Source organism: Salvelinus namaycush, unplaced genomic scaffold (genome assembly GCF_016432855.1).
Source record: "Salvelinus namaycush isolate Seneca unplaced genomic scaffold, SaNama_1.0 Scaffold908, whole genome shotgun sequence".
In the NCBI taxonomy this organism is placed as follows: Eukaryota; Metazoa; Chordata; class Actinopteri; order Salmoniformes; family Salmonidae; genus Salvelinus; species Salvelinus namaycush.
This window is the reverse complement of record NW_024061651.1, coordinates 254-26,085: the sequence shown is the minus strand read 5'-3', so window position 1 is coordinate 26,085 and position 25,832 is coordinate 254. Positions and strand designations below refer to the sequence as shown.

At 43.1% G+C, this 25,832-nt stretch overlaps 1 protein-coding gene across 1 annotated transcript; it reads right to left on the bottom strand.

Moving 5' to 3' along the window:
* Window positions 1-11,388: 11,388 nt before the first annotated feature.
* LOC120043424 (GTPase IMAP family member 9-like) lies at window positions 11,389-14,220 on the bottom strand. The gene is made up of 3 exons (XM_038988006.1): window positions 14,196-14,220; window positions 12,254-13,212; window positions 11,389-11,400 (listed from the first exon to the last, which is right to left on the bottom strand). The coding sequence occupies exons 1-3, from the start codon at window positions 14,218-14,220 to the stop codon at window positions 11,389-11,391; spliced, it is 996 nt and encodes a 331-aa protein (XP_038843934.1).
* Window positions 14,221-25,832: the final 11,612 nt, after the last annotated feature.

The following is a 25,832-nucleotide window of genomic DNA, read 5'->3' as shown; positions in this document are numbered from 1 at the left end:
CTGTAGTTCAAGTCTTATGTACAATACAGAAATACATGCCCTCATACAGGAAAATATTACATTCTTGACTCTCAAAATGTGCAATACCCAAGTGCATCTATGTGGTTGTCACTAAGAGTCACAAGCAAAACCTATGTTCATCCTGTAAGAAGTAAAGCTAAAGGACATTTCTGAACATCCTGTCCTGTAAATTGTGAGAGGAGATAAGAGTTAATGTCTGGTGTTCTCTGTCTTGGCTGAAGAGCTTGGCTTCCCTCCAGTGTTACCAGGTAGAATGTCTTCTTTTTCCCCCTTTTTCCAGCCAGGCCAACTTTCACCCTTTGCCAGTTCTTCAAGAATACTTTCTACTTTTGTCATGGTTTAATTTTGAGTGCCCTCTAGTGGCTGTAATAATATGGTTCATCCCATTAATTTGCCACGGTAAATGGCCATGGTTAGTTTTAAAAACACTTTGCATTGTACAGTCTACAAATTGAAAACGTAACGTACTTCTGTCAAGTCGGCCTTTTAATGTGTTGCATAATGCGGGAAAAATGTGTGCCTACATGACAACTGCATACACTTTACAAAAAACATGTGATCAAAGGTCATGGAGTTTTGACTGCAGTCACAGATTATCCATTATATTGACCAGATAACCCAGTGACTTTAACAATGGAAAGAAATGTCTTCAAAAATAGAAGGCAGTCAGGAGGCAAGATCAGGTGGGACTATTCTAACCAATCAGAAGACAGACACACGTCTGAACAACAGGCACAACTCCGATATAAAATGTTTTTTCTCAAAGTTACCAGGATGTCACATGTCCTACTTATATCAGTGCACTCCTAACAACCTAAGCATTACGAAACTCAAATAAGCCACACGTAGCAAATACGCCTTCATTTTTTGTGAACCAAATTCAACACTCTTTCATTGACCTCCAAACAAACATTCCTTGCTTGGTGAGTGAAAAAAATTACTAAAAGCCACCTGCTGGAGAAGACAGATTTTGGGCCCAGTTATCCCTCTCTTTACCTCTTCCTCTCTGCTGCAGTAGACTGGAAGTTTGTGCTGTTGCTCTTCATCAACATCGTCTTGAAGCCAGCGCCTGTATTGTGGGAGTCTTCAGTCATGTTGTGTTTTTATTCCACCCACCAAACATGACCAAAGTGACTGAAACAGGAACCAACTTTGCCATGATTCATGTATGCAGTGGATATGTACAAATGAACGTGAAATTTGAGTCTCTCTCATTGTTTCAAACAGAGGGCGCATGACTTTACATAAACTATTACATTATACTGTTCAAATCAGAGGAGGCTGGTGGGAGGAGCTATAGGAGAGAGGGCTCATTGTAATGGTTGAAATAGAATCAATGGAATGTTACCAAACACGTAAAACACATGAAAACAACGTGTTTAACCTTTTTCCATTGATTCCATTCCAGCCACTACATGGAGCCCGCACTCCTATAGCTCCTCCCATCAGCCTCCAGACAGACACACAGTAACACCTCCCTTCACTTCATCTTGCACTAATCGTTCATTTCATCTCTCACACACACTCATATGCCCTCTCTCTCCTTTCTCTCTCATAGAACTGTCTGGTGCGCTGTGAGAATGGTGTGTTCACTGCAGTAGTGGGAGACTTTAGTCTGGCAGAGAAGATTCCAGACTACAGGTTAGTGCTGTGAGAAGATTCCAGACTACAGGTTAGTGCTGTGAGAAGATTCCAGACTACAGGTTAGTGCTTTGAGAAGATTCCAGACTACAGGTTAGTGCTGTGAGAAGATTCCAGACTACAGGTTAGTGCTGTGAGAAGATTCCAGACTACAGGTTAGTGCTGTGAGAAGATTCCAGACTACAGGTTAGTGCTGTGAGAAGATTCCAGACTACTGGTTAGTGCTGTGAGAAGATTCCAGACTACAGGTTAGTACTGTGAGAAGATTCCAGACTACAGGTTAATGCTGTGAGAAGATTCCAGACTACAGGTTAGTGCTGTGAGAAGATTCCAGACTACAGGTTAGTGCTGTGAGAAGATTCCAGACTACAGTTTAGTGCTGTGAGAAGATTCCAGACTACAGGTTAGTGCTGTGAGAAGATTCCAGACTACAGGTTAGTGCTGTGAGAAGATTCCAGACTACAGGTTAATGCTGTGAGAAGATTCCAGACTACAGGTTAGTGCTGTGAGAAGATTCCAGACTACAGGTTAGTGCTGTGAGAAGATTCCAGACTACAGGTTAATGCTGTGAGAAGATTCCAGACTACAGGTTAGTGCTGTGAGAAGATTCCAGACTACAGGTTAGTGCTGTGAGAAGATTCCAGACTACAGGTTAGTGCTGTGAGAAGATTCCAGACTACAGGTTCGTGCTGTGAGAAGATTCCAGACTACAGGTTAGTGCTGTGAGAAAGTTCTCCAGATTACAGGAAGACTATATGACTCTCTCCCCATATTCCCATCATGACTGCACATATAGCCTTAAATACATTGTACATTGTATTCAGTTTTTCTCTCCTGAAAAATCAATGTGTTCTATAAGAATTCGTTTTTTTCCTCTCCTCCAGTGACGGGGCTGATCAGCGGCCTCTGGTCGTGGTGGGCTCCCCCTACTGGATGGCCCCGGAGGTGCTGAGATGAGAGCACTATGATGAAAAGATACTAACAGTACTCTACTGTTTCCTGGCTGCTATTTCACTGGTCCGAGTGCATAATAAGAGGAAGCAAACACAGTAATGCAATACAATAGTACTATGCTATAATGCAATCTGGAAGGACAACTGTTCCATGTTCCTGCTGTGTTATTCTGGTTGTGTCTAGTGGGTCTTGCTAATATGTATGTTTCTAGCAAATGACCAGGCTCTTTCAAGGTGTATTATTGTGAATATGCCAAGTGAGATGTTATTGATCAGATGTGATTGGCTGACTCTGACCCCTAGGTGGATGTGTTTGCTTATGGAATCATCCTGTGTGAGTTCATCGCCCAGATAGAGGCTGATCCGGACTTCCTTTCTTCCTGAGGTGTACACACACACGCACGCACGCACGCACACACGCACGCACGCACGCACGCACGCACGCACGCACGCACGCACGCACCACACACCACACACCACACACCACACACCACACACCACACACACACACAACCCCAGTTAATGACAGGCACACAGTTAGCCAATGTTTTTCCGTTTTACACGATCACACAACCCTAAATCAAGGCTTTACTACTATCACACAACAAACGGACAGTGTATGAACAAACCCTTAACCCAACCCTTTCACCACCACTGCACAACCCCAGTAGGTCTACTGTCAAATAGCACCATAGAATATTTTCTTCCACTTTGACCCAGAAAATAAGTACCCTCCTTTCCCTTATTGAACATAATCACATGTAACTGCTGTGGAGGACTTGAGTATTGAATCAATGCAGTACATTGTAGTGGTTACATTCTCGTTTAATGTTTAATGAGTAGAACTCTATCACAGTGTGTGTCTCCATTGAGTAAATACTGTGTAGAAATACAACATGTATATATTTTTAACCTAGGCAGACAAACTAATTTACAGCTCGTCGGCTTTTTTTATATATTTTTTTTATTTCACCTTTATTTAACCAGGTAGGCTAGTTGAGAACAAGTTCTCATTTGCAACTGCGACCTGGCCAAGATAAAGCATAGCAGTGTGAACAGACAACACAGAGTTACACATGGAGTAAACAATAAACAAGTCAATAACATGGTAGAAAAAAGAGAATCTATATACAATGTGTGCAAAAGGCATGAGGTAGGCAATAAATCGAATAATTACAATTTAGCAGATTAACACTGGAGTGATAAATCATCAGATGATCATGTGCAAGAAGAGATATTGGTACTGGTGTGCAAAAGAGCAGAAAAGTAAATAAATAAAAGCAGTATGGGGGGTGAGGTAGGTAAATTGGGTGGGTAGTTTACAGATGGACTATGTACAGCTGCAGCGATCGGTTAGCTGCTCGGATAGCAGATTTTTAAAGTTGTTGAGGGAGATAAAAGTCTCCAACTTCAGAGATTTTTGCAATTCGTTCCAGTCGCAGGCAGCAGAGAACTGGAAGGAAAGGCGTCCAAATGAGGTTTTAGCTTTAGGGATGATCAGTGAGATACACCTGCTGGAGCGCGTGCTGCGGGTGGGTGTAGGCATCGTGACCAGTGAACTGAGATAAGGCGGCACTTTACCTAGCATAGCCTTGTAGATGACCTGGAGCCAGTGGGTCTGACGACGAACATGTAGCGAGGGCCAGCCGACTAGGGCATACAGGTCGCAGTGGTGGGTCGTATAAGGTGCTTTAGTAACAAAACGAATGGCACTGTGATAAACTGCATCCAGTTTGCTGAGTAGAGTGTTGGAAGCTATTTTGTAGATGACATCGCCGAAGTCGAGGATCGGCAGGATAGTCAGTTTTACTAGGGTAAGTTTGGCGGCGTGAGTGAAGGAGGCTTTGTTGCGGAATAGAAAGCCGATTCTTGATTTGGTTTTGGATTGGAGATGTTTGATATGAGTCTGGAAGGAGAGTTTGCAGTCTAACCAGACACCTAGGTACTTATAGATGTCCACATATTCTAGGTCGGAACCGTCCAGGGTGGTGATGCTAGTCGGGCGTGCGGGTGCAGGCAGCGAACGGTTGAAAAGCATGCATTTGGTTTTACTAGCGTTTAAGAGCAGTTGGAGGCCACGGAAGGAGTGTTGTATGGCATTGAAGCTCGTTTGGAGGTTAGATAGCACAGTGTCCAAGGAAGGGCCGGAAGTATATAGAATGGTGTCGTCTGCGTAGAGGTGGATCAGGGAATCGCCCGCAGCAAGAGCAACATCATTGATGTATACAGAGAAAAGAGTCGGCCCGAGAATTGAACCCTGTGGTACCCCCATAGAGACTGCCAGAGGACCGGACAACATGCCCTCCGATTTGACACACTGAACTCTGTCTGCAAAGTAGTTGGTGAACCAGGCAAGGCAGTCATTAGAAAAACCGAGGCTACTGAGTCTGCCGATAAGAATATGGTGATTGACAGAGTCGAAAGCCTTGGCCAGGTCGATGAAGACGGCTGCACAGTAATGTCTTTTATCGATGGCGGTTATGATGTCGTTTAGTACCTTGAGCGTGGCTGAGGTGCATCCGTGACCGGCTCGGAAACCGGATTGCACAGCGGAGAAGGTACGGTGGGATTCGAGATGGTCAGTGATCTGTTTGTTGACTTGGCTTTCGAAGACCTTAGATAGGCAGGGCAGGATGGATATAGGTCTGTAACAGTTTGGGTCCAGGGTGTCTCCCCCTTTGAAGAGGGGGATGACCGCGGCAGCTTTCCAATCCTTGGGGATCTCAGATGATACGAAGGAGAGGTTGAACAGGCTGGTAATAGGGGGTGCGACAATGGCGGCGGACAGTTTCAGAAATAGGGGGTCCAGATTGTCAAGCCCAGCTGATTTGTATGGGTCCAGGTTTTCCAGCTCTTTCAGAACATCTGCTATCTGGATTTGGGTAAAGGAGAAGCTGGGGAGGCTTGGGCGAGTAGCAGCGGGGGGGGCGGGGCTGTTGGCCAAGGTTGGAGTCGCCAGGAAGAAGGCATGGCCAGCCATTGAGAAATGCTTGTTGAAGTCTTCGATTATCACGGATTTATCGGTGGTGACCGTGTTACTTAGCCTCAGTGCAGTGGGCAGCTGGGAGGAGGTGCTCTTGTTCTCCATGGACTTTACAGTATCCCAGAACTTTTTGGAGTTAGAGCTACAGGATGCGAATTTCTGCTTGAAAAAGCTGGCCTTTGCTTTCCTGACTGACTGCGTGTATTGGTTCCTGACTTCCCTGAACAGTTGCATATCGCGGGGGCTCTTCGATGCTATTGCAGTTCGCCACAGGATGTTTTTGTGCTGGTCGAGGGCAGTCAGGTCTGGAGTGAACCAAGGGCTATATCTGTTCTTGGTTCTGCATTTTTTGAACGGAGCATGCTTGTCTAATATGGTGAGGAAGTAACATTTAAAGAATGACCAGGCATCCTCAACTGACGGGATGAGGTCAATATCCTTCCAGGGTACCCGGGCCAGGTCGATTAGAAAGGCCTGCTCGCAGAAGTGTTTTAGGGAGCGTTTGACAGTGATGAGGGGTGGTCGTTTGACCGCAGACCCGTGGCGGATACAGGCAATGAGGCAGTGATCGCTGAGATCTTGATTGAAGACAGCAGAGGTGTATTTGGAGGGCAGGTTGGTCAGGATAATGTCTATTAGGGTGCCCATGTTTACGGATTTAGGGTTGTACCTGGTGGGTTCCTTGATGATTTGTGTGAGATTGAGGGCATCAAGCTTGGATTGTAGGACTGCCGGGGTGTTAAGCATATCCCAGTTTAGGTCACCTAACAGAACAAACTCTGAAGCTAGATGGGGAGCGATCAATTCACAGATGGCGTCCAGGGCACAGCTGGGAGCTGAGGGGGGTCGGTAGCAGGCGGCAACAGTGAGAGACTTATTTCTGGAGAGATTAATTTTTAAAATTAGAAGTTCGAACTGTTTGGGCATAGACCTGGAAAGTATGACAGAACTTTGCAGGCTATCTCTGCAGTAGATTGCAACTCCTCCCCCTTTGGCAGTTCTATCTTGACGGAAAGTGTTATAGTTGGGTATGGAAATCTCAGAATTTTTGGTGGCCTTCCTAAGCCAGGATTCGGACACGGCAAGGACATCAGGATTGGCAGAGTGTGCTAAAGCGGTGAGTAAGGCAAACTTAGGGAGGAGGCTTCTGATGTTGACATGCATGAGGCCAAGGCTTTTTCGATCGCAGAAGTCAACAAATGAGGGTGACTGGGGACATGCAGGGCCTGGGTTTACCTCCACATCACCCGAGGAACAGAGGAGTAGTAGGATGAGGGTGCGGCTAAAGGCTATCAAAACTGGTCGCCTAGAGCGTTGGGGACAAAGAATAAAAGGAGCAGATTTATGGGCGTGGTAGAATAGATTCTGGGCATAATGTGCAGACAGGGGTATGGAGGGGCGCGGGTACAGCGGAGGCAAGCCCAGGCACTGGGTGATGATAAGAGAGGTTGTATCTCTGGACATGCTGGTCTCAATGGGTGAGGTCACCGCATGTGTGGGGGGTGGGACAAAGGGGGTATCAGAGGTACGGAGAGTGGAACTACAGGGTCCATTGCAAACCAAAACAATGACAATGAAAACTAGCCTGAACAACAGTATGCAAGGCATATTGATATTTGAGAGAGACATACAATAAGGCATAAAGTGATTGCAGGTCTTGATTGGGAGAGCTAGCTAAAACAACAGGTAAGATAACAGCAGCAATAACAGGGTGCTAGTCTGACACAGCAACAACAGGTAAAAAATGGCGATGACTAGGCAGAGAGGGTCGGATTAACTACACACAGATCCTGAGTTAAAGCACAGAGCCGACAGATAAGACACAAATAAACAGAATGGAGTACCGTGAATTAATGGACAGTCAAGCATGCATCAGCTATGTAGCCAAGTGATCATAGTGTCCAGGGGGCAGCCGTAGATGGAGCAGAGGAGGCCTCCACTAAGCTAGCACGCGGCGTGTAAAGTTAGTAGCCCGGGGGGTGGTCTGCTCAGACGGAGGGGGTCTGCTCAGACGTGGTTGTGTCGACAGAGAATCCAAGCCAGATGGCGATGGCGAAAGAGAGGTTGTGAATTGTAGAATAGTGTTTGCTAACTGGTGCTAGCTTCGTGGCAGTGGCAGTGGCACTAGCTCTTCAGCTAGCCGGCAGATGGGCCTAGCTCGAGGCTAGCTCAAGGCTAACTGGTGCTTGCTTCGGGGCAGAGGTGTTAGCCAGTAGTAGCCACTCGGTTGCAGCTAGCTAGCTGTGATGATACGGCTACATTAAAAGATGATGATGATGTTTTTCTGTGCGTGCATGACTTTGGGCTAGACGTTGGCTGCCTTTGAGAACCTGGTCGGTGACTATCGGACACCATTCCTCAACCTTGCAGTCCTCTGCTCTAATTTAAAATACAATAACAGACAGACTGACAGGCAGACATAATTGCATGCATCCATGACTCTGTGTACATACTTACTGTAAATGCATAGATTGACAACCTCAAAGCCTTGACCTTCACCTCTCCCTCCGCTGCCAGTCCCTCCCCTGCACCCCCGAGCTGGGGCGAACCCTCGCCCCCCTCCTCCGGGACCCCGACCTGCAGAGCTTGGGGAAAGACGAGGAAGAGGAGGTGGAGGATGAAAGGAGAAGGGAGGGATGGTGGAGGATGAAAGGTGGAAGGATAAAGGAGGGATGGTGGAGGATGAAAGGAGGAAGGATAAAGGAGGGATGGTGAGGATGAAAGGAGGAAGGTTAAAGGAGGGATGGTGGAGGATGAAAGTAGGAAGAATAAAGGAGGGATGGTGGAGGATGAAAGGAGGAAGGAGAAGGGAGGGATGGTGGAGGATGAAAGGAGGAAGGAGAAGGAGAAGGGAGGGTGGAGGATGAAAGGAGGAAGGATAAAGGAGGGATGGTGGAGGATGAAAGGAGGAAGGATAAAGGAGGGATGGTGGAGGATGAAAGGAGGAAGGATAAAGGAGGGATGGTGGAGGATGAAAGGAGGAAGGAGAAGGGAGGGATGGTGGAGGATGAAAGGAGTAAGGATAAAGGAGGGATGGTGGAGGATGAAAGGAGGAAGGAGAAGGGAGGGATGGTGGAGGATGAAAGGAGTAAGGATAAAGGAGGGATGGTGGAGGATGAAAGGAGGAAGGAGAAGGGAGGGATGGTGGAGGATGAAAGGAGGAAGGAGAAGGGAGGGATGGTGGAGGATGAAAGGAGGAAGGAGAAGGGAGGGAGGGTGGAGGATGAAAGGAGGAAGGAGAAGGGAGGGATGGTGGAGGATGAAAGGAGGAAGGAGAAGGGAGGGATGGTGGAGGTTGAAAGGAGGAAGGAGAAGGGAGGGAGGGTGGAGGAGGAAAGGAGGAAGGATAAAGGAGGGATGGTGGAGGATGAAAGGAGGAAGGATAAAGGAGGGATGGTGGAGGATGAAAGGAGGAAGGATAAAGGAGGGATGGTGGAGGATCAAAGGAGGAAGGAGAAGGGAGGGATGGTGGAGGATCAAAGGAGGAAGGATAAAGGAGGGATGGTGGAGGATGAAAGGAGGAAGGATAAAGGAGGGATGGTGGAGGATGAAAGGAGGAAGGAGAAGGGATGGATTGTGGAGGATGAAAGGAGGAAGGAGAAGGGAGGGATGGTGGAGGATGAAAGGAGGAAGGAGAAGGGAGGGATGGTGGAGGATGAAAGGAGGGAGGATAAAGGAGGGATGGTGGAGGATGAAATGAGGAAAGATAAAGGAGGGATGGTGGAGGATGAAAGGAGGAAGGAGAAGGGAGGGATGGTGGAGGATGAAAGGAGGAAGGAGAAGGGAGGGATGGTGGAGGATGAAAAGAGGAAGGAGAAGGGAGGGATGGTGGAGGATGAAAGGAGGGAGGATAAAGGAGGGATGGTGGAGGATGAAATGAGGGAGGATAAAGGAGGGATGGTGGAGGATGAAATGAGGAAGGATAAAGGAGGGATGGTGGAGGATGAAAGGAGGAAGGAGAAGGGAGGGATGGTGGAGGATGAAAGGAGGAAGGAGAAGGGAGGGATGGTGAGGGATGAAAGGAGGAAGGATAAAGGAGGGATGGTGGAGGATGTGTCATATGATTCAGGGCTGCTTCTGGACCTGGACATGGTGTCTCTGGAAGAGGAAGAGGAGGAAGCTTTTTCTCTGGGGGAGCCTATGGACTGCAGCAGGTCTCCTGACACGCTAGAGGGCGCTGTCCCTACACCAGGGAGACGTCTCCTACATCCAGCCTCGTTCTCTTCCTCCCTGTTTCTGCAGCCTAACGGCTGGGGCTATCCAGTCTCCAACTCCCCTCCCCCTCCCTCCCTCATCTCCCCCATCTGGACAACAACAACGGCTCGGCGACGGTGGTCGTCGGATGTCCGATTGGCTGGAGGGATAGCAGCTTCCGCACTGCAATCCTGGGCCCCCCTGCTGGCCCCGCCCCTGAGCAAGATGAGTTAATTTCCTGTCCGGGCTGCTGTCTTATTGGATTGAGCTTTCCTTCTTTGTGCCTGAAGGAGGCGAAATGGTCTCGCTCCTCTGACCGCGCCTTGTGTGCCTTGGCTGCCTCTACCGGAGGGACAGACTTAAGTAGGGCTCCCCCTAGTGGGCTGACTGACAAAGTGTGTGTGTGTGTGTGCGCGTGTGCGCGTGTGTGCGTGTGTGTGTGTGTGTGAGTGTGAGTGTGTGAGTGTGTGAGTGTGTGTGTGTGTGTGTGTGTGTGAATTCATTATTTTCTTCTTTTTATTCATTTGAGATCTTATATATTGGTTGTTGACCTGGAGCCATTTGATAACTGCAGCGTGTCACTGGTTTGTTCACTCACTTTCTACACTCTGAATCTTTCTATTTGATTCCTACTAATGATTCTTCACTGGTCTGGGTGGTGCGTGAGATTTGAATTGAATTCAAACAGGTCCTTCTTCTTCCCTCAAAACTCAAAGTGTTCTTCCAATAACCCTCTATGATCCAGGTATCCTCTCAGTGTTCTTCCCATAACCCACTATGATCCAGGTATCCTCTCAGTGTTCTTCCCATAACCCACTATGATCCAGGTATCATCAGCGTGTTTTAACAGCCTGTGTAACTTTGAAACATCATGAAAAGCAATTCTCCTCTTTGTACTGATTATTCCACCCAAGGTTCCGTGTTTGTGTGTTTGTGTTTGTGCATGTGTGTGTGTGTGTGTGTGTGAGAGAGAGCTTGCGCCTGCTTGTGTGTCAGAGGGAGAGAGATAGTATGTGTGTGACTGAATGACTAAGGTTTGTCCCCTGATGTCTGTTTTGAAATGTTAAATGTTCGCTGTTCATTTCCCCGTACCTGTGTGTGAGAGATTAGAGAACTGAGTGTAATAATTGTATATGAAGTGAGTGAGGTGTACATCATCTTTACTATAATTACTGATGAAAATCACTGCACTTTTGATTTCATAGGCCTGCTGGTTCCTTGTCTGTTTGGGATGAAATGGCACCCTATTCCCTATATAGCGTACTACTTTGAACAAAGACCCATGCATCCTGGTCAAAAGTAGTGCATTATATATGGAATAGGATGCCAATTTGTCAGTCGGTCCCAGAGTTTAGGATTTGTTTTTCTCCCTCTGCTGGCCTGGAGGACTCAGACAGACCAGGCCACCATGGCTCACCTATGTGTCTCAATAACCGTCAATGGCTTCCATTCCTCATAACCTTTACCTCTAGGAGAAGCTATACAGGAAAAGGTCCCGGCCATGTTTATATATCAACTAATATGAGGGAACTTAAAAAGATTCATGACTATTTGGCTATAGCTATTAACATTCATAACCAGTTCTAACCAGTTAATCTATCTAGTGATCTGTCGGAAAAGAGGAGGAGGAAAGATAAATAAGACTATTGGGACGTAGCCGCTCTCCCTTAACTGTGTTGGCCAGAGAGTCTCTTTATTACTTCACTGTTTAAACATCATGATTTACAGAGTCTGGACAACTGTGTGCATCCATCTAAAGAATTCCACTGTTCTGTCCCATATTGATGATGTCATAATGACAATGGTGTGAACACCGACCCATATGTCCATGGAACGACCGAGTCATGGAGTGTAATGCACTGAATGAAGACGTTTTTTATTTTTTGTTGTTGATTAAAACATATTTTATTTATAATGCCAATGCATGAAAACTACCCTGAAATCACGTATGTAGCTAATTACCAGCTTTAATAAACTGTCATGATGATTATTTGTGTTATTTTAAGAAAATGTCCTCATTGAATATAAATGAAAACATTGAATGTAATCTATTGTAGCTGGCATTTGTCTAAATTCTCATTACATAATGTTTACTATTGACATAAATGGAAACAATCACAGACACAGCAGAGCCAGGTTAAATGTCATAAAGCTTTATGTAAGCTATAGAATATACATCTATAGAAGTCAATGGGTCCACAGTTACAGACTATAACATTAGAATGGCAACAGAGTACACTGTATGTAGATGCATTCAATGCAATGCAATACAATTGTAATTACATTCAATGTGACTAAGCTTGGGACTCTAGAACAGCATTGTTTCAGATGTTCATTGTATACCGCAAGCACCTTGTACTGCTTTCACCACTGGTTCAATAACTCTTTTAAGAAAACCATCTATAAAGCCATTTTCTCCTTCAGCTCTCTCTCTTGCCTCCCTTTCATGTTTTTCTCTCACCTCCTTTATTTCTTTATCTTTAGCCTCATTTTCCAGTTTCAGTTTCTCCAGTTCCTCCTCCCTGAGTCTCTGCTCTTCCTTCTCTCTCTGGATTCTCTTCTTCTCCTCTTTAATCGCTTTCTCCTGAGCTTCTTGTTTCATTTTCTTCAGTTCCTCCTCATGTCTGCGTTTATGCTCTTCGTTCTCTTTCAGGATCCTCTCATTCTCCTCTTTAAGCGCTTTCTCCCGGGCCTCTTGTTTAATTTTGTCTTCCTTCAGTTTCTCCTCTTCTCTGCGTATCTTCTCTTCATTCTCTTTCAGGATCCTGTTCTTCTCCTCTTCAATCGCTCTCTCAGCCTTCTGGAACATCTCAGTGGTGTAGTGGCTTCCTCCATTCATCGTCACCATCTTGTTTATCTTCTCAAGCAGCTCAGTGACCTGGGAGGGATTCTTATCATTGTTGTTAAAGACATGATATCCCCCTTTGCATTGGGAAAGTAAACCTTTCAGATCTGGATTTTCATGCAGGGCCTTTTGAATTGTTGCACCAGCATTATCATCATCACCAAGAACTTCTCCGTGTGTGAAGAGAACCATGCTGTATTTTGATGCTTCGTCACCAAAGAAGCTTTGAATTATCTCCACAGTTTCCTTTTCCTCTTTAGTGAATCTTGCCAGCTTGATCACAATCAGGAACACATTGGGACCAGGTGCAGAGAAAGAGATGCATTTAGCAATCCTTTTCAGTGACTCCTCATTGGACAATGTAGTATCAAACAAACCTGGGGTGTCAATAACAGCTACACTTTGCTCACCCACCTTCCCTCTTGTCTTTTTACAGTCTTTTGTCAGAGAAATCAAAGAAAACATTGATTTGAAAGTGTTTGTCCCCAGAATGGTGTTTCCTGTTGCACTTTTCCCACCTCCAGTCTTCCCGACCAGAACAATCCGGACCTCCTTTAGTATCTGCAGTTGGAATTCTGTTGGATTAAATGGACATGGCTGTTTACTTTTAAAGAGGTCTAGTCTTCATGTAACACACGTTGGCAAATTTTGAGGAACGGCTAATTTCTTAAGATTCACACTTCTTGACACAAAGCAGTACTTCATGGTCTGCACAAAATAATCTGTGAGCATCGCCTCTACAGATGTAGGATCTTAATTTTAGCCAGTTTGCTACAGCAGGAAAATAATCCTGCAGCAACAAGAAATGTGAATTATTATATGGATTATAATAAATGGGCATTTTTGTCGGGGTTGACATATTGTTCGTTAGGGAAAATCAAGTCTGAACTTGCATAGTGGACATTAGAAACTTTAGAGTACTTAAAACGCAAATCCACTACACTTTTGCATTTGCTACTGTGCAGGAAAACCTACAGCAACAAAACATTTATCAAACTAAGATCCTACATCTGTATGTGCTAAACTGTTTTTATGCCATTATAATTTTTTTGCTAAATTGACTCCCATCAAATACCAAGCAATCTCTTGGTTTTAATATATAAATAATGGCCACAGCACAAAAATAAATGTAAAATCCATGTGTTCCTTTTTAGAATCATTACAGCAGGTGAGAAAGAGAATGAAAGATAGAGAAGGTAGTGCTCTAAAACAGTCATATACAATAAGCGCTTACAAGAATAAAAACAAAATGTTAGTTATGAATGTAAAAAAATAAAGACTTACCTAAAGTATTAATAAAACATGTTTCAATTATTATTATTTTTTAAAATATGAATTACTCCACTGACTTGTACATTATAATGTAACTAATAATGTTAACATTTTGTGTCAACTTGACCAGGAAATAAAAGCAGTGGAGTAATATAAAATAATGCTCCCCACTGCTATACATCAGTATATTTCTAGAGCACATGAAGTTCAAAGGAAAAAGCACATAAAAAAACGAATCAATACCATTGACTTGAGTTCCCATCTTTATAAACTAAAGGCTACTCACCAGACTGAGACTCTTTTCTGTTCATGTTTGCAGTGAAGATCTGTCAGTCTCAAGCACTATGTGAGAGTAGTAGTAGTAGAAGTAGTTTCTGTGCTCCTAAAAGGATACTAAAGAGATACAATGTGAGAGTGGGTCTTCTCACTTGTTTTATACAGGATCTCTCAGGTGCCCACGCCCTGACACACCCACAGGCTTTCTCTTAGCTTTCATACAATTTCTGAAATCCTTTCCCACTAGTTATGGCTGTAATACAATAGAAATGTTTTGACTGGTCTAATATTTAACTATTCAGTCAAGTCAAATCGTAATAAACTAGTATGTTAGGACTACTATGTTTGGACTACTAATTGAGGGCGAATATATTCAACATGTTTGAACATTTTCGGGATGCTGTAGAGTGCCCGGGAGCCTATGGGAGCCATCATCCGCAAATGGGTTATGTGCTTACACTTTACGAGACTGTGGCATTATGTTTTACTCTGGGTTTGATCTAAAGATTTGGTCAAATGCGCCGGGAGCTGATCAGGAACCTGTAGATCGTACTAAAAACGTGTAGTGTCTGGCCGGCTTTAGTTTCACATATTGTTACTCAACAAGTCACACCTTAAGTGACCTCATGTGCTATAGTCTGTAGGTTGGGTATTGAAAGCCCCACATTGTGAATAATAATAGTTCTAATGACAATACTAATAATATACTAATACTAACAATACCTTTATTTGTAAAGCAATTTTCATACACTTCAAAATGCAAAGCACAAAGCAAACAATAACAACGTGGAAGATTAGTAGGCTTAACTATATGCTACCGTTAGTGTAATGAATATACAGCAGAAAAGTCTGCTTCCTCTAAGTCAAGTGGTGTTACAGAACATGTGTCTTTGCATTACAACTTCCTGCCCCCTGACACATAACGTTTGTATTGTCTCATACTAAATGATTGTTAATTTCTCTTTACTGATGATGTCTACCTATACACCCTCCACTATCTGTCTTTGGACAGTGATGCTAAATTGTTACATTTGGCTCTGTACTAGAGCATTTTGGATTTGAGATCAATGTTCATATGAGGTGACAGTATAGAATGTCACCTTTTACTTGAAGGTATTTTCTTACATATCTGAATGACCTTAGAGATCCAGTCCCGCCATTTGTAAACGTCATCAGTATTTAGACAAATTTCACTTATAGTGTACCAAAGTAGTAAAAAACATAGTATTTGGTACCATATTCCTAACACTCAATGACTACATCAAGATTGTGACTCTACAAACTCAATGCCTTTACAGTTTGTTGTAGTTGAATGGCAGAAATGCAACATTGGGCTTCAGGAAAAATGTGCTGTAAGAAAACTGTAAAATTCTCTAAAAATCACATCAAAATGGATGAAAAGCATTTAAATATGATGGATAATATTGTCTAATGGTATATACATCTGAAATTAAGTCATATTTAGTCTGAAATAGACATGTTTATCAACCCGACCGATCCATATTTTTTGATTTTCGCTATCAAAACATATTTTTTTGAAAGGACAAACTATGTTGTCTATTTTCTATGTATGGAGAACATCTAACTTACTTCTAGTAATATCTGGTTGTCCTTTCTGGCTTCATTTGAAGAGAGAACATCCTATCTTACTTCTTTACCATAAAATGAAGGGTCGTCAATGGCCGTATTCTGACCTCACAAACCACCATTTTTAAACATATATAAATTGTTGCTATTTTAATGTGTAGAGGGAACATCAAAGTTACCCTTGAAGTATGTGGTTGTCCATAGTTGCTGAATGTGGAAGGGAATCAGTCTCTAACTTGTCTATCAATATATGTACTGCTGCTGAGTGGCGCACTGGTCTAAGGCACTGTAGGGTTCATTACAGACCCTGGTTCAATCCCAGGCTGCATCACAACTGGCCATTATAGCGAGTCCATTAGGGCGGTGTACAATTGGTCTAGTGTCATCCCGGTTAGGGGAGGGTTCAGCCGGGGTACGCTGTCATTGAAAATAGTTATTTGTTTTCATCTGACTTGCTTAGTTAAATAATATGTGAATGTGGCCTTATGTCTCAGTTTGGGAACCCTTTAAGCTGTGTTTTTGCAACACTTACAAAACTAGCTCTAGCTATGGCTCAGAGTTATTGTTTCCCAATTTCCTTTTTTTTCTGCACAGCTCCTACATTTTAGAGAAGACAAGAACAAAAATGTAACGTCATGTACTTGCATGGAAGGACTACAACATACAGTATGATTGTGTAGTGGACCAGTGTGGTGTCAGACGATGCCACAATAATCATTAATGGCACACAACAAAATGACTACTGAGAGATACATCTGGGTCTAAGTAGATTCACTATTTAGTGTTTGACATGAAACTTTCGCTTAGGACTTGTACAGGATCAGTGGAGGAAAAAGTACCCAATTGTAAAAGTAAAACAAAAGAAATCAGTCAAGACCTCAGAAAAGAAATTGTAGACCACAAGTCTGGTTCATCGTTGGGAGCAATTTCCAAACGCCTGAATGTACCACGTTCATTTGTACAAAAAATAGTATGCAAGTATAAACACCATGGGACCACACAGCCATCATACCGCTCAGGTAGAAGAGGCATTCTGTCTCCTAGAGATGAACGTACTTTGGTGCGAAAAGTGCAAATCAATCCCAGAACAACAGCAAAGGACCTTGTGAAGATGCTGGAGGAAACAGGTGCAAAAGTATCTACAGTATATCACAAAAGTGAGTACACCCCTCACATTTTTGTAAATATTTTTCCGAGTCAGTAGAGAAGCCTCTTTTGTGTCCTAAGATTTCATAACGGTGACCTTAATTGCCTATCGTCTGTAAGCTGTTAGTGCCTTAACGACCGTTCCACAGGTGCATGTTCATTAATTGTTTATGGTTCATTGAACAAGAATGGGAAACAGTGTTTAAACCCTTTACAATGAATATCTGTTTAGTTATTTGGATTTTTACAAATTATCTTTGAAAGACATGGTCCTGAAAAAGGGACGTTTCTTTTTTTGCAGATTTTATGATTTCTTAAATAATAAAGCATTTGACCTCTCATTAAGGGCTTCATTCATAAAAAAGGTTATACTTAAATCCAAACTGGTTCTCCAGCAGATTAGTGAGAATGGCTAACCCTATGATAAAGAATGACCTGTTCCATTTATTCAGATTACAACCTCTCACTTTCGGTTATTTTGAAAATTAAATAAACAAGCCATAGAAAGTTGGTTTGCAATTTCAGTTTAATCCACCTGAAAAGACAGAGCAAATAATACAACAACTATTATGGTTCAACTCAAATATACTAATTGATAAAAACATTAAATATATATATTTAAGTATAATCTTTGTAAATGATATCCTAAATAAGTGGTGGAGTTATGTCACACATGCAGCTAACACAAATATATGAAATGTCTGCTCTACCCAGAATTACAACCAACTAATTGCAGCATTGCCACAAACATGGAAAAGGGCATGTGGAAGGGGAAAAGTAAGGAACTTGTCTGTCCGCACTGCTATAAAGACCACAATTGGTTAAAGAAAATTGTGGTAAATGAAAAAGTATACAAGTTTAATTTAAGGACCAAAAAAATGGTAGCTGTGCCATATAGACTGCAAAATAGTTGGGAAGAGATTTTCGATGTTCCGATTCCACTGCCTATGGTTTATGAACTGATACACAAAACAACGCTGGATTCAAAATTCTGAGATTTTCTATTTAAATTCTGATACAACATTCTTTCAACCAGTAGAACGATATACATATGAGGGATACAACCATCCCAGATCTGCAGATTTTGCTGCGAAGAGACAGAATCATTAGATCATTTGTTTTGGTACTGCCCATATGTAACTTGTTTTTGGTCACAGGTTCAGGAAAGGCTGAAGATTTGCAAAAAATATATGGCGAATTTGAAAGAATATAGACAATTACATTGATGGAAGCCACAAGATAGCTGCAAATTAAATTTTACAATGTGTGACTTAATAAATAATTACTGACAAACGGATCAACCAAATCAGGAAGGTGTAACCATGGCAGGGTCAGGTGGGACGATAAGAGAGACAGGAGGGGTGATAGGAGGGGGGATAGGAGGGACAGGAAGAGAGATAAGAGGGCCAGGGTGGGAGATAGGAAAGTGAAAGGAGAGACAAGCGGGGTAATAGGAGAGACAAGAGGGGTAATAGGAGAGACAAGAGGGGTGATAGGAGAGATATTAACAAGGACGGGAAAGTGAGGAAGGTGATACACTTCGTAAAATGTTTCTGGTTCTGTCACGGCTGTTGAAAGATGAGGACCAAGGTGCAGCGTCGTAAGCGTACATTTTCTTTATTTAATCAAAATGACGCCAAATAAAACAATAAACACTACAAAACCAAACTGTGAAGCTCAAAGGCAAAGTGCCCTAAACAAAGTCAACTTCCCACAAACACAGGTGGGAAAAAGGGTACCTATGTATGGTCCCCAATCAGAGACAACGATAGACAGCTGTCCCTGATTGAGAACCATACCCAGCCAAACACAAAGAAATAGAAAACATAGAAAACACAAAACATAGAATGCCCACCCCAACTCACGCCCTGACCAAACCAAAATAGAGACATAAAAAGGATCTCTAAGATCAGGGCGTGACAGGTTCATCCACAACTTGTTTCCTGCTTGTAGCAGGACGCGTTTAACCTTTCTGGCGCAGGCTTTCCACTAGCTACCCACCTCGACAACATCCGGTGAAAGTGCAGAACTCCAAATGTAAAATTCAATAAACGCAATATTAAACATTCATGATAATAGAAGTGTCATACATGATTCTTTAGCTTAGAATCTTGGCAAACTAATCTCATCGTCGGATTTCAAAAAGGCTTTACGGCGAAAGCACAGCATTCGATTATCTGAGGTCAGCGCCCCACAACAGCATATTATCCAAACAAGCACAGGCGTCACAATATCGAAAATAAAGACAAAATAAGTCACTTACTTTGAAGATCTTCCTCTGATCGCAATCACAAGAGTCCCAGGAACACAATGAATTGTCATTTTGTTCGATAAAGTCCTTCTTTATATCCCTTATAGTCCATTTAGTAGGCGTCATTGAGTTCAGTAATCCACCCTTTCAGAATGCAGACATAGGAGTTCAAAAAGTTACCAGTAAAGTTTGTCTAAACAAATCAAACGAAATGTCTAATTCATTATTAGGTACTCTAATATCTAAATAAACAATAATATTTCAAACGGAGCAAACTATTTTCAATAGTAAAGGAAAAGAACGCAGCGCGCTCCCTCGGCCACGCGCGCAATGAGACTAGCTTTGCCATAGAGTTCCCTGAGGATAAACAACTGTTCCTCGTTGGTTTTTCTAAAAACAAGCCTGAAACCATGTATAAAGACTTGACATCTAGTGGAAGCCATAGGAACTGCATTTTGGGAGGCAGAAGTCTTTGTTTTCAACAGCTTAACCTTTGAATTGGCTGGCAGGTCAACACAAATAAAATGTGTCCTCGGGTTTTCACCTGTCAATCAGTTCTGTTATACTCACAGACATCATTTTAACAGTTTTAGAAACTGTAGAGTGTTTTCTATCCAATACTACCATGCACATGCATATCCTAGCTCCTGCGCCTGAGTAACAGGTAGCTTACTTTGGGCACATCAGTCATCCAAACTTCCGAATACTGTCCCCTATCCCTAACAAGTTTTAAAGGAATGTTCTATCTACCTATAAGTCACACTCCAACATAGCACAAACATACACTCTCTGTCACACACACCAAACATCCTCCTCAGTCACACCCCTTACAGATGTGCTGGTGACATATGCAAATTGGCGGACGGAAGACAGGGTGGTGCGGCAGGTGCCGCTTCTCATTCGAATGCTGTAATTTTATCTAAACCATCAGGTGTACGCCGACCCCAGCTAAGTAACTCATGCAAAGAGTTAAAGCGCAATTATGTGTTTTATCTCCAGTACTCTGCCATGATTGTCAGTTATGTAACTGCTCTACTGATAATCTCAGTGCGTCCTTGCTGGGATGACACAATCAGTCTACTACCGGAGAATATCAACACCAAACACATTGGTTCACCGTTCCACGGGAGCGGACAGTACACAGCATACCATAATGTTCTGAATAATGGCCAAGTCTACCTCGCTCCTTATTCTACTGAACCGCTTAGGCGTAACAAACACAAGTCCAACATTTATCGGAAACTGTTAAACTACCTGTTCACTACCCTCCTGCTCTCCGGGGATGTGCAACTCAATCCTGGGCCCAACATCACCGAGCCAGCGATACGCACCGGAGTGGAAAGCGGTGGATGGCCTCATCCACTGATCGTCGCCGCTGTGGAAGTGGGTGAGTGCTATGGTCCTATGGTTTCTCTCGACTCACCCGGCTCCAGGATAGATTTTGACTCTTCAAACATACCAAAGTCGCTATATGCGATCCCTGACTCTGCTTCTGGTACGCAAGCTGTTTTAATTAGTTCCCCGCATCCAGTGCAGGCGGGAGGCATTGTTAATTGCGCTACCGAACTGCCCCTAATCAAAACGAAACAAAACGGCCTAAACCCAGCAGTCAGAAAACACAGAAAATGTAACTTTTTTCAATGTGTCAATCACTCTCGAGTCATCTGGGACCCACGAGCTAAGCCCAAGGGACTACTAGGGGGGCACTTGAACATTCGTAGTGTCATTCCAAAAATTGATCAAATTCAACATCTACTCACAGACTCCAACCTTGACTTTCTCTGCCTCTCAGAGACATGGCTCCATAAAAACTCTCCATCTGCTGCTTTGATTGTGCCTGGCTACAATGTTTTCAGGAGAGACAGGACTGAAGGAAGAGGAGGGGGTGTGATGATTTACATTAAAGAACATATCCGATGTAAACAAATTGAGTGGTCATGTGATAATGAACTAGAATGTATTGGCCTGAACATTACACTGTCTCCCCAAATGTCTTTTACCCTCATTGGAATGTATAGGCCACCTTCCACCAAAAGTGTGTTTTTTGATCAGTTTAATAACATGCTTAGGGAATGTGATTTTGGGAAAGAGGTCATCTTAATGGGAGATTTTAACATTAATTATGAAGACAAGTGTTGTAGGAAAACCCTCCAACGGATCACTAATACCTTTGACCTTACACAGCTAGTTAAAGGGCCAACCAGGGTGACTTGTTGCTCTAAAACACAGATTGATTTGGTGTTCAGTAATAAACCAGAGAGAGTGACTAAATCATTCAATATGGTTACTGGGCTATCTGATCATAATCTGACACTTATAGCCAGAAAGCTGTCTAAGAGCAGGTTTAACCTCTCTACTGTTAGAAAGCCGGATCAACTAAGAATACCTAAGAGTGAATTAAGCTATTTTGAAAAGGCAATTAAGGGAATTAACTGGAATGATCTCTTGTCCTATGCAGACGTGGAAGCTGATAGTCAAGTTTTTCTATCCACAATCAGACTACATTAAATGGTTTCCTAAAGAAAATCAAATCCAAACCTGGCCAAAAGAGCACTCTTCCTTGGTTAAATGGAGAAATCTGGAAATTGATGAAAGAACAAGATTATTATCTAAAAATAGCCCTAAGATCCAAATTAGAGCATGACAGACGTAGGTTTACCATGTTGAGAAATAAGGTGATGAAAGAAATCAGACAGGCCAAGGCAAACTTTTTTATTAACATAATTGGTGAAGCAAAGGGAAATTCTAAACTGATCTGGGAGAATCTAAAAAAGTTAACAGGGAAAGACCATAGTAACACTGCAAAAAGACTAGAAATCATGGTGAATAACAATCTAACACAGGATGCAGTCGAAATAGCAATAGCCTTCAATTCCTACTTTATTGACTCTGTCAGGGTACTGACACAGAACCCCTCCACTGGTTTCTTGGGCTCAGTGCTAGTGAATGACGCTCAACCTGTCTTCATCATAAGGGAGGTTTCTGAGTCAAAGGTGGACAAGGTGATTAGCTCACTAAAGAACTCTAAAGCCAAAGATGTGTTTGGGATGGACTCTACCTTTCTTAAAAACTACAAAGAGTCACTCATTGGCCCCATTACTAAGATCACCAACACATCTATTGGTCTCGGGGTGTTTCCAAGGGTATGGAAGTCGGCCATAATAACGGCCATCTTTAAATCAGGCGACCCTGCTGACGTGAGTAACTACAGGCCCATTAGTATACTACCTGTGGTGTCAAAGGTTGTTGAAAAGTGTGTAGCAGAACAACTGATTGCCCACCTCAACAACAGCCCCTTCACATTACATTCCATGCAGTTTGGCTTCAGAGCGAAACACTCCACAGAAACGGCCAACTGCTTTCTTCTGGAAAATGTGAAGTCCAAGATGGACAAGGGGGCGTTGTTGGGGCTGTGTTTCTGGACCTAAGGAAGGCTTTTGATACTGTTAACCATGAGATTCTCATCCCAAAATTGTCCAAGTTCAACTTTTCCCCCGATGCCTTGAGATGGATGAAATCATACCTTGAAGGCAGAACTCAGTGTGTCAGAGTGAGCAATGAGCTGTCGCCCACTCTTAGCTATGATGTGGGCGTGCCCCAAGGGTCAATACTGGGGCCCCTCCTGTTCAGCCTGTACATTAATGATCTGCCTTCTGTCTGTACTGGGTCTGAAGTTCAAATGTATGTAGATGATACAGTGATATATGTGCATGCAAAGAGCAAACAACAAGCTGCACATGAACTCACTACTGTAATGGTCCAGGTTACAAAGTGGCTCAGTGACTCGTGTTTGCATCTCAATGTGAAAAAAACTGTTTGCATGTTCTTCACAAAGAGGGCAACAGATGCTACTGAGCCAGATGTCTATGTGTCAGGGGAGAAGCTCCAGGTGGTATCTGATTTTAAGTACCTTGGCATCATACTTGATTCCAACCTCTCTTTTAAAAAGCATGTGAAAAAGGTAATTCAAATAACCAAATTCAACCTAGCTAATTTCCGATTTATACGAAATTGTTTGACTACAGAGGTAGCAAAACTGTACTTCAAATCTATGATACTCCCCCACTTAACATACTGCTTGACTAGTTGGGCCCAAGCTTGCTGTACAACAGTAAGACCTATTCAGTCTGTCTACAAACAGGCTCTCAAAGTGCTTGATAGGAAGCCCAATAGCCATCATCACTGTCACATCCTCAGAAAGCATGAGCTCCTGAGTTGGGAAAATCTTGTGCAATACACCGATGCATGTCTTGTATTCAAGATCCTAAATGGCCTGGCTCCCCCTCCACTCAGTATTTTTGTTAAACAGAAAACCCAAACATATGGCAGCAGATCCACAAGGTCTGCCATGAGAGGTGACTGTATAGTTCCCCTAAGGAAAAGCACCTTTAGTAAATCCGCTTTCTCTGTGAGAGCTTCCCATGTCTGGAATACACTGCCATCAGACACGCATAACTGCACCACATATCACACTTTCACAAAATGCTTGAAGACATGGCTAAAGGTCAATCAGATTTGTGAACATGGTCCCTAGCTGTGTGTTGCCGCTTTCCATGTCTGTTGTCTGTAACTTGTGAGGTGTGGAAACACTTTGTTGCTTTTATGAATTTTGTCTTGCTGCTTTTTGTTCTATGTTGCTCTGTCTGTATGCTACGTCTTGCTTGTCCTATGTTGCTATGTCTTGCTTGTTCTATGTTGCTATTGTCTATATTGTAATTGTTTTTAATGACCTGCCCAGGGACTGGGGTTGAAAATTAGCCGGCTGGCTAAAACCGGCACTTTTACTGAAACGTTGATTAATGTGCACTGTCCCTGTAAAAAATTAACTCAAACTCAAACATGATTTTTTTAGATAATGTTTATATAGTGAGGGTTTGTAATGCAAGTCAAGTCCTTGGATGAATGTCAACAAGATGCATGACCGACATTGTTAAAAGAACCACACATACCTAAACAAACATTGGGTGTATGACTTTTGGCTCTTTGCCACCTGGAACACAACAACGGTTACAGTACCACACCCTCCTCATAACCACCATGAAACTAAGACTTTAACTTAATCTAAACATGTATCTTTCATTTGCAATCTGTAAAAACTATGGGAATAGAAATGTTCAGAACTTGTGTGAAAAATCACAGCACAGTTGAAAAATATACGCAAATAGAAATCAAAGCTGGATGATGTTCAGAGACAGATGGGAGGGGTTGAGAGGAGCTGAAGGGTGGGACTAAAAATAACAAGATAGTCAAATATACTGTGTCAGTAAAGTGTATATAGTATGTATAAGCTGGAAGCCTAAGTGTTGTTGTCCATTAGTTTACTCCAGTTTGGGGAGGTGTGGAAGGGTCAGGGGAAAATAACAAGACGTAGGCCTCCTTACTGTCCCTAGAATTTCTAAGCAAACAGCTGAAGGCAGAGCTTTCTCCTATAGAGCTCAATTTATATGGAATGATCTGCCTATCCATGTGAGAGACGCAGACTCGGTCTCAATCTTTAAGTCTTTATTGAAGACTCATCTCTTCAGTAGGTCCTATGATTGAGTGTAGTCTGGCAGAGGAGTGTGAAGGTGAACGAAAAGGCACTGGAGCAATGAAACACCCTTGCTGTCTCTGCCTAGCCGGTTCCCCTCTCTCCACTGGGATTCTCTGCCTCTAACCCTATTACAGGGGCTGAGTCACTGGCTTACTGGTGCTCTTCCATGCCGTCCCTAGGAGGGGTGCGTCACTTGGGTGGGTTGAGTCACTGACGTGATCTTCCTGTCCAGGTTGGCACCCCCCCTTGGGTTGTGCCGTGGCGGAAATCTTAGTGGGCTATACTCGGCCTTGTGTCAGGATGGTAAGTTGGTGGTTGAAGATATTCCTCTAGTGGTGTGGGGGCTGTGCTTGGCAAAGTGGGTGGGGATATATCCTGCCTGTTTGGGCCTGTTCGGGGGTATCGTCAGACAGGGACACAGTGTCTCCCTACCCCTCCTGTCAACAAGATGCATGACTGACATTGTTAAAAGACCCACACATACCTAAACAAACATTGGGTGTATGACTTTTGCGCTTTGCCACCTGGAACACAACAATGATTTCAGTACCACACCATCCTCACAACCACCAGGAAACTAAGGCTTTAAGTAAATCTAAACATGTATCTTTCATTTACAATCTGTAAAAAATATGGGAATAGAAATGTTCAGAACTATTGTGAAAAATCACAGCACAGTTGAAAAATATATGCAAATAGAAATCAAAGCTGGATGATGTTCAGAGACAGATGGGAGGGGTTGAGTGGAGCTGAAGGGTGGGACTAACAGTAACAAGATTATCAAATATACTGTGTCAGTAAAGTGTATATAGTATGTATAAGCTGGAAGCCTAAGTGTTGTTGTCCATTAGTTTACTCCAACTAGGGGAGGGGTGTAAACCCAGTACAAAGTAAATTCACACTCACATAACCACGGTTCAATGACCTTAAAAGTGCATTCAGCTGACTGAGAAAACAACTTACGCAACACATTCATTTTTTCAAGCCGCCAACAAATGTGTTGTTTTTTTCTCATTCTGCTTTGTGTTACCAAGGACACAGATTTTACAACGTGACTAACTGCCAAGAGAATACATAAGTGTGTCTCTGGTGTGGCGTTCCTGACAGACACCATGGCCTTACAGTATAAA